Source organism: Myotis myotis, unplaced genomic scaffold, assembly GCF_014108235.1.
Source record: "Myotis myotis isolate mMyoMyo1 unplaced genomic scaffold, mMyoMyo1.p scaffold_m19_p_2, whole genome shotgun sequence".
Taxonomy (NCBI): domain Eukaryota; kingdom Metazoa; phylum Chordata; class Mammalia; order Chiroptera; family Vespertilionidae; genus Myotis; species Myotis myotis.
In genome coordinates this window covers 163,860,969-163,870,186 of record NW_023416324.1, presented here as the reverse complement: position 1 = coordinate 163,870,186, position 9,218 = coordinate 163,860,969, and the positions used below count along the sequence as shown (strand labels likewise).

Genomic DNA, 9,218 nt, shown 5'->3' with positions numbered 1-9,218 from the left:
ACCTCTCATTTGTCTTCCTACCCCTTAGTACTTAGCATCATCTCTGGCAAATGATAAGCACTTACTTTGCAGCCACAGATGGCATTTCTGTCCATAAATATAAAACCAAGGGCCACCTTGGAGACATCCAAGACTCTAGGGTCCCAAACTCCTCTGGGCTTCTGCTGCTTCTCTTCCCCATTTGGATCGACAACCATGAGCTCCCTGGAGAAACCGTTGGTATGGCAGTCCATGTAGACTGTGGTGGTCTGAGCTCTAAATTTGTCGGTAAAGGGTGTGTATCCGTGTGGCATCAAAAGGTGAATTGGAATTGCCCTGCAGGATGAGGGGATGAATTGCTTCCCTTTTAGGCAGAGCTTAGAATCTCAAAGGCATGCTAGGAGACTGTGTCAATGGGAAAAATTTGGTCTGTTTCTTTTCTTTTTAAAGTGTTTTTATTGATTTTAGAGAGAGGAAGGGAGAGGGGTATGTATCAACATCAATCAGCTGCCTCCTGCACACCCCCTACTGGGGATCGAAACTGGGGCATGTGCCTTGACTGGGAATCTCTGGGTTCATGGGTTGATGCTCAACCACTGAGCAATAGCAGTCAGGCCTGGTCTGTTTCTTTAGTAACAGGGTAACTGGTGAGAAGGCAGGCCACAGACTACAAACACGGGAGGCGTTTACAATGAAGTGGGGAGGCATCTAGTAGGTGCAGAAAGGACCCGGTTTTCTCTGCTCCCAGACTCCTTCTACGGAAATGAGGGTGCGCGTATGTGTGTGTGACTTGATTCTTATCCACTCCTTCCACAAAAATGAATTCTCTTGATTTCCCCTTCTCTTGATTTCCTTTCTTTCTGACTAAATGGCCAGTTTGTCTAGAAATTTCATTGTTTCCTGCACTTCTTCCCCTTTTGTCTCTTCTAGAAAAAAACAGTGGGTATGGTAGTTATGTTGGGGTACGGATTTGGGCTGGGGGCTGCTAATATTGTGCGACTCTGATATCCAGAGACCGATGGGTGGGGCTGAGGCCAAAGAGGCAGACAAGACGTAGACCGAACAAACTCTTTAGGCTCATCACTGCCAGGCTGCAAGGAAAACCCAACGAACGGCCTCTAGTTGGGAGAACGATTTCTCCTCTGATGGGAGAGGGGGGCAGGATGCCAAACCAGGACTTGGTCATTAGGGGATGGGACTTCTGGCCTCAAGGAGGATTACACAGCACCTCTGATGGGAAGACTGGGGGATGGGAAGCCCAATGAGAAGTCTGACCATAAGGAAAGTGGAGGACAAGCTACGTTAGCTCCTCCAGCCCCAGGGTAGGTCTCCAGCCCTCTCCAGCTTCCTGTGACTATCAGAAAAGCCAGCGTATAAATTCGGTTTGGTTACCCGTCTAAAAGCTTCTCCCGTGGCTTTGAGCTTTCTGCTTGAATGACTGTGTAGCCTAACCAGAGGTGATCAGAAATTCAGTCGGAAGCCTCAAATGCCCTGACCCTCTAACACGGGAAACAGGAATCCAGGTAGCTTGTTCCTGCGTAGGCAGCAGTCCTAACACCCAGCGGTGGCGTAAGGAGTGGGAAGGCAGGCATCGAAGATCAGGCCTGGAAAATGCCATGGAAAGCTGAGCATGGACTTGGGAGCTGGAGTTAAGCACCTGTGTTCACATCCGGCTCCGTAAGGCCATGGGCAACTTAAGTAGCCTCCCTTTCCCTGTACATGGTGGGGATTAAATGAGGTAACCCACTCAGAGTGCAACTGGCAGGTGCCAACACAGAGTAAGCACTCAACGTGTGTTCACTGACGATCCATCCTGCGGGCGGGAGAAGTACCACGCTCATACCCGTTTCTCAGCTCGCACATTTAATCAGAGGGTTTTGGCGTCTACTGGGTTGTCTTTCCATCCATGATCTCCGCTGGAAGCAGAGCCCCACTGCATCCCAGCAGAGGCAGCAGCATCCATCAGGAGTTTTGGTCTCCTACGTGGAGGGCAGGCTCTCCTTGGGGCTGTGGCACGGTCCATGGCTCTGCAGGTGGCGGGTCGGGGCCCAGCTGATCTTCATTTCTGTTAGGCTTCGGGGCTCCCTTCACTCCCTGGCCCTGTCCGCTCGCAGGGCTCACCGGGTGTGCCCGCCTGGCCTGGGCTCTCTGATGCGTGGAGCTCTGCAGGCTGACAGGTGTCAGGAGGAGAAGCCGTGCGCGGGGCTGGGGATGACTCCTTAGCGGAGGCCCGTGTCCAGCCGGAAGGGAGAGGGGCGGCCTCGACTCGGCCCGGCCCGGCCCGGCCCGGCCCAGCCCGGGGTTAGTGGTTTGCTCCCGGGCCCCGCTGGCTACCTGGTGGTGGTCCCGGGCGCTCGCGGAGGCCGCGGCGGAGCTCCCGAGTGAAGGTGTCTCTGAAGCGGGCAGCGCGGCGGCCCAGGGAACCCGCGGGCCCGGCCGCGAGGCCTCGCAGACGCCGGGCCGCGTCCTGGCCGCGCAGCTGGGCCTGCAGCAGGGCGAAGGCGGTGAGCTGCGCCGCACGCCGGATAGGCCGCGACTCGGACAGGCGTTCCACCAGCTGCGGGTTGTGCAGCAAGAAGCCCAGCAGCCGCCTCAGAACCATCGTTGGAGCGGCCCGGAACCCGGAGCGCCTCGCTCTGGCTTCTGACCGGCGGCGCCCGACGACGGACCACGTCTGAGCCCGCGCCGCCGGCTGACGACTCTGCCGCGCTGGGATTGGGCCGCAGAACCCGCTTCTAGCGTTTCCGGTTCCGCCACCTCCGCGTCCTCTGGTTCTTCCCGTCGTGGCGGCGTCCTCGTCGACCTCTGTGCACTATGTCCAGCGGCCTCCTGAAGGCGCTGCGCAGCGACTCCTATGTGGAGCTGAGCCAGTACCGGGACCAGCACTTCCGGGTAAGGGGGGCCGGACCGCTAGGAGGGGGGGCCCTGGGCCAGAACCCTGCGAGTTGGTTTCTCCGGTGTCGCTGTCGTCTCCCACTCTCTGGTTTCCCGAAACCCAGTGAGGCCCCGGTGCCTGCTGGGGAATGGATGCCGAGGGCGTGGGGCTGTCGCCGAATCCCCTTCTCCCATAGAAAGGGGGTTTGAGGCTCGCTCTCCCAGCCCCTCGACGCCGCTCCCGGCGCCGGGCCCGTGCAGAGGCGTTGGAGCGGCGGTCGTGGTGGCTCCCGTTTCCACGCGCTGTGCCTCGGCGCGGTGACTGTGCCGAGGGGAAGGGTGTCCTGCGGCCCCCGGAGTACCGGGAGGCGCCTTCCTGACTCAGATGCCAGGGCTTCTTATTTTTTATTTTATTGTAGTGAAAAATATGTGAGCATGTAAATAAGCAGTTATTTTGAACATTTTCTGTGGGAGTATTACAGGGGTACCCCGTCTCTGCAAATCCATGTATTTTTTTTTTCACTACAAAGGATGAAAAGCCCCTTTATAATAATATATTGGTTCAGGGTCTGGAAATGGAACCGGGACCCTTGGAGAAGGATCCAGTGCTGAGAATATGGAGCGTGCAGGGGAAAGGCACGCCACTTGTAGGACAGCGTGGTACAGAAGGAGGGCTGCATGCAGTGCAGCCTCCAAGCCACGACCCGCTACTAAAAGCAATCTGGATCTTGCTTCATAAATTGTGAACCAGTCTCTCTCTCTCTCACCCCCCCCCCTCCCCAAGCCCCCTCAGAGTATTTGTGGTAGATTGGGATGATAAGAGAAGCCGATTCCGAAGCAGAATTTATAATAGGAATACTATTTAAGCAGGGCTGTTCTTAGATTGTGCTGCTTAACTTTTTCTCTCTTTGAAATTCAGGGTGACAATGAAGAACAGGAAAAATTACTGAAGAAAAGCTGTACATTGTATGTTGGAAACCTTTCCTTTTATACAACTGAAGAACAAATCTATGAACTCTTCAGCAAAAGTGGTGACATAAAGAAAATCATTATGGGCCTGGATAAAATGAAGAAAACAGCATGTGGTTTCTGCTTTGTGGAGTATCCTTCCTGGTCTTAGGTGGCTGTTGGATGAGGATGGGACCTGAGTGGTTAGTCACCTGTTTAAAAACAATGAGTGAGGGTATTCGCTAATTAGCACCCCTACACTTACCTCTGTCTCTTCTTTCATCTTCTTACCTTCTGTCCAGTATGTCTGCACTCTTACATTGTGAAAGCTGGCAACATTTACATTTTGTTCTTGAAATCCATGCTTTGTTTATAGTTCTTTTTTTTTTTAATCCTCACCCAAAGATATGTTTTTATTGATTTTACAGAAAGAGGAAGGCGGGGGGTGGGGGGGGGGGAGAAAAAAAATGTTTCTCTCACATAAGCCCTGACCTGAGAGCTCAGTTGGTTGGAGCATCGCCCCAATAGGCCAAGGTTGTGGGTTCGATCCCCAGTCAAGGGCACATATAAGACTCAACCATTGAACTCATAAAATGAGTGGAACAGCAAGTTGATATTTCTCTCTTCTCTCCCTCTCTTAAATCAATAATAATAATACATTTTTAAAAGTCAAGGGAATAGTATCATTCTAAGCCCAGAGACAGTCAGTTACCAGTCTCTTGGGTATCTCCAGAAAAAGTCCTGTGCATGGGTAGCAGTATACTACAGTCCTCTTAGTGATTGTTCCATATTAGCACATGTGGGCCCACCTCTTTTTAAAATGGCTTTGTAGTATGTATCTCATTATATTAGATGTATATAATTATATTACGTATACTCATTATATTAGATCTATATAGCTTGATGTTTGTAGATAAAAACCAAAACTATAATCATTTATTCTCTCCCAGGAAACTAAATATTGAAACTTCTGTATTTATCTGTTTCTTTTCCTAATATTTTTCTTTCTTTGGTCGTTTTGTTTTATATTCTGAGAAATTTAAAACATGATCTAACATGTCGTGAAATTTTTTCTTTGTCCTGAACGATCTGTTTCTTTTGGTTGTATTTATGCTGTAAATTTTCCATAAAGGTCCTGTGATCTTTGGTTTTGCAATCATAATGAGGGGAAAGAAGAGTGATTTTATGGACCCAAGCATAGCTGCTATCTCCAGTTGTTGCCTTACCTTTGGATATGTGTGTTTACCAAATGCCATGAAAAAGGGGGATTGGCCAGCTCACATCAAGACTATGCCCTAGTTTCTCCAGACAGTTCGTTCAGAACCCCATCATTTGATTTGTACTTGCCTGGGATTAATGCCCTCCTGCTAGCAAGCCTTCCCACGTAGACACTTAACTAAACCCTTTCTGCAGCTTTACTTTTTATTCAACTTCGGTAAGAGCCGCCTGGGTTTACTGTCTCTTTCTTAAGCTCCTTCAGGATATTTCAGACTTTGTTTCATCCATGAACACTCTCCCATTGGCTTTTGTTGAATCACTGGTCTGCTGCTAGCCTCTTCTCTTTCCTGGGTGTATGTTTCTTTTCTAATTTAAATAGGGGTCTTGGGAAGGAAAAGAGGGAAATGTGCTCACTATCAGCTCGAACCAGAAGCCCCACTTTTGATTATGGTGTCTAATTTCTGGGCTCTACAAGCTTCTTCCATCCATTCTCCCTTCAGATGCAAGGGATCAGAGTGTCCATGTTGTGCTTTTGCCTCTGGTAACAGTAGTTCACAGGGGACAGGGAGAACAATGATAACACAAAAAACAAAATCCTCCTCAAAGATAATAATCAGTCTCTGAGAACTAGTATTTTTGCATTTTTCTTGTAAGTCAAAGATCAACAATCATAATGGCAAATACCCAAGAGAGAGGCTGCATTGGCAGTGTTGTTTTTCTGTTTGCCCTTTTAGCATGCATTCCATTCATTCAACAAATTACTGGGTGCGGGACACTGGAATTTCAGCAAGTGTTTCCCTGTGTAATTAAAGACAAGGGGGAAAATGTCTAGATCAGTATTTCTGAGTCTTTTCCTTCTAATGAAATACAATGGCAATTCCATATGCACTGTGACCTCTCTTAAGGTTGTTCTTGAATATACAGCTCCAAATATGGATGGTATTGATTCCTTAGATGAGGGCATTAAACCTACCCTGAACGTATTTTATATTTTGTAATCAAAATATGGAGAGAATGGGACCAAATAGTTATTAACAGGGTTATTCAGGAAATCATGATCAATGTAGCTGTGGACAAGTGTCATATTTGACTCTAGTGCTTCTGGACCAACCTCAAAAAGGCCTTTGCAAACTCGTGTCTTTAAACTCCGTGTAGTTGAGTTATTGTAGTTCCAAAAAGGTTTAGAGAAATGCTATATAGTGTTCCTTAATACTTATACCTCAGGTACTACTCAAGAGCAGATGCAGAAAATGCCATGCGGTACATAAACGGAACTCGTCTGGATGACCGGATCATTCGCACAGACTGGGATGCAGGTTTTAAGGAGGGCAGGCAGTACGGCCGTGGACGGTCTGGAGGCCAGGTATGCAGGAAGGTTCTCTGGGCTCAGCCTTTACCTGGGATTCCAGTCATAATGACAAGTGTTTTGTCTATTTGTATTTGCTCTTTTGAAAATAACTTTGTGGCTCTAACTTGGGCTTGAAGTGAATCTCAAATCGCCCATTGGGATTAGTAATTACTTTCTTAACCAATGCAATGGTATATTCTGTACATTACTGGACTTTTTCTAGAGGTTAGATATTTTCCACCTGCAAAAGTGTCTAGAATGAAAGCAAAATGTGCCCTAACTGGTTTGGCTCAGTGGATAGAGTCCACCTGCGGACTGAAGGGTCCCAGGTTCGATTCCGGACAAGGGCATATGCCTGCACTGCAGGCTTGATCCCCAGTGGAGGATATGCAGGAGGCAGCCAATCAATGATTCTCTCTCATTGATGTTTCTATCTCTCTTTCCCTCTCCCTTCCTCTCTGAAATCAATAAAGATATATTTTAAAAAGCAAAATGCACTGAAATGAATTTTGTTTTTACTTTAAAATAGCCTAATTTAAGTACCTTGCAATGAGCTATTTTTGAATGATGGCAAATGAGTGTACACCTGATGTTTGGTAAGAAACAAAACAAGAAAACCAAACTACGAGGTTGTCTGAGATAATTCTGCAAGGCAGTTGCTTTAAAAAATTATATCCTGCTTGAATGTTCATTCACATTATATCTGAAAAGGCTTGGCTGTTTGACATATTTATGGGAGGCATATTTGTTACACCAATCTTCTCTATATTGTAACCTGTGTTCTTTTCATTAAGGTACGAGATGAGTATCGACAAGACTATGATGCTGGGAGAGGAGGCTATGGAAAACTGGCCCAAAACCAGTGAGCAAAAACCATCATGAAAAACTCACTCCTTTGGCCTGCTGAATTTGATGTATGTTACCTAAGGTCTGCAAACCTGCCATTTTTACAAATATTTGATCACTGTCTCTACTGAGCCAGATACCACTTCATGGCTTTCCTCTGAAAATTATTAAAGAACAGAATCCAAAAGAATGCCTTTAATTCTAGTCTTAGAATATTGGGCATGTGTAAGGTTACTGGAATGATTTTCTTACCAGGTCAAAAATCGTGTTCCTTGGCAACGGAGTTTATCTATAATGTTGATTTATCAGCCAAAACACCGCACGTCTTTTAGGAAAATTGGAAAAAGTTTACAATTTTGTTTACTGTGTTTGTGTGTAAGCAGGTTCATGGTTTACACATTGGGGCCTGTAATTATCTAAAAAATTTTTTAGTTGCCTTGAGATAAAGTTTAATAAAAGGAGTTTTGTTATATTCATATCTTTGCTCTAAATTAGGGACAGACAACTGAGTTTTTCCCTATGTTGAATGCTAATCTCTAAAGGCAAACTGAGGGAGTCAAAAGAACTTCCTAAAGAGCTGGTGCAAAAGTAAGCCTTAGACAGTCCCAGGGTGTACAACCTGCTCACATGCTTTAGATGTCAGGAAATTAGGTACAGGACTTGAAGGGTATTTACTAAGCATATTTTTTAAAAGGTGTGTTTTACCTAAAGCTAAAAAAAAGCCAGGGTTGGTTTGTATTATGAAGAACCTCAAATACTCTAAGGGAAGTGGGGGACATTGTCAGTAGGAAATGGGATGAAATATCAGAGGACACTAGTTAAAACATTGTCTTGACATGTTGAAGGTTGCTGTGAGGGCCATCAGATTTATTGTTTTCGTTTTCAGAGTGATCTTGGGACTAGAGTAGGTCTAAAAAAAGAGCTTGAAGATTGAGAGACTGCCTAACGAAAAACGATCAGAAATGCTTTCCTCAGGAAATATGTTTTGGCCAATTGTCATGTTGAAGTCTGTCTGGTTTTTTTACTAATTGTGCTTACTGAATTCAGAGCCTCAATAGCAACAGTCTCCACAGAGAGGAGTCTAGAGTATTTACTTGGCATTTGTAAGGCAAGAGGCGATTTCTCTCTAATAGTATGTTGAACTGTTGTTCTTTTTTAATTTATTGGGGTGACATTGTTTAATAGGATCATAGAGGTTTCAGGTGTAGATTTCTAGGATACAAGATCTATATATTGTATTGTGTGCCCGCCTCCCAAAGTCAAATCTTCTGTCACCATATATTAAGTACCCTTCATCCCCACCCACCCATTCCCTTTGGCAACCACTACACTGCTATTTGTGTCCATGAGTTTCAGTTTTATATCCCACACATGAGTGAAACCATATGGTTCTTAGCTTTTTCTGACTGGCTTATTGCACTTAGCATAATATTCTCTAGATCCATCTGTGTTGTCACAAATGGCAGTATTTTTTTTTAATGGCTGAGTAGTATTCCATTGTGTGTATGTACCACATCTTCTTTATCCAATCCCCTATCGCAGGACACTTTGGTTGTCTCTATTCATTTAAAACTGCTAATTTGGTATAATTTTTCCTGACATAAGTGGCATTTTTTCATCTAGCAACAAAGTATCTCCAAACTTCTTGTAGTTTGTGGGGCTGAAGTATCTCAAATGTGAACATCTTTGACACTAGGTAAGTATAGGTTTTCTCACTACATTGAAACCGGTTATTTGAATTTTTATAAGAGCTATAACTTCTTGTAAGTGCTTAAGAAAAAAACATTTGCAGATATTTTAATTTTATGAGGACATACTATTGACTTTTTAAATTTCTTTTTACACTATAGTTTGAGTTTAATGTATTTTATATTCTTTTTTTAGTAAAACATAACTCAGATTTCTACAGACCTTAAAACCACAGACAGTGGTTCTACATGGAATTGTGACTTCTGTAACAGATTTCAATAAAGTTGGACCAACTTATCCTTGTCTGTGCCCATTT

General features: G+C 45.4%; 2 protein-coding genes across 3 annotated transcripts; one reads left to right on the top strand and one right to left on the bottom strand.

Moving 5' to 3' along the window:
- Positions 1-1,825: 1,825 nt before the first annotated feature.
- On the bottom strand, positions 1,826-2,616 carry NCBP2AS2 (NCBP2 antisense 2 (head to head)). Its single transcript, XM_036352392.1, has one exon. It carries the CDS (start codon positions 2,579-2,581, stop codon positions 2,282-2,284), a length of 300 nt encoding a protein of 99 aa, XP_036208285.1. The 5' UTR covers positions 2,582-2,616; the 3' UTR covers positions 1,826-2,281.
- A 122-nt stretch (positions 2,617-2,738) lies between these two features.
- Positions 2,739-9,199, top strand: NCBP2 (nuclear cap binding protein subunit 2). 2 transcript variants are annotated; one of them, XR_004974374.1, is made up of 5 exons: positions 2,739-2,871; positions 3,773-3,954; positions 6,244-6,382; positions 7,162-8,909; positions 9,098-9,199. XR_004974374.1 is itself a non-coding variant. In XM_036352390.1 (4 exons), the coding sequence occupies exons 1-4, from the start codon at positions 2,794-2,796 to the stop codon at positions 7,231-7,233; spliced, it is 471 nt and encodes a 156-aa protein (XP_036208283.1). In that variant the 5' UTR covers positions 2,739-2,793; the 3' UTR covers positions 7,234-9,199. The 2 variants fall into 2 exon arrangements, 1 of the variants encoding a protein (XP_036208283.1); XM_036352390.1 differs by having other exon boundaries at positions 7,162-9,199.
- The last annotated feature ends 19 nt before the right edge of the window (positions 9,200-9,218 follow it).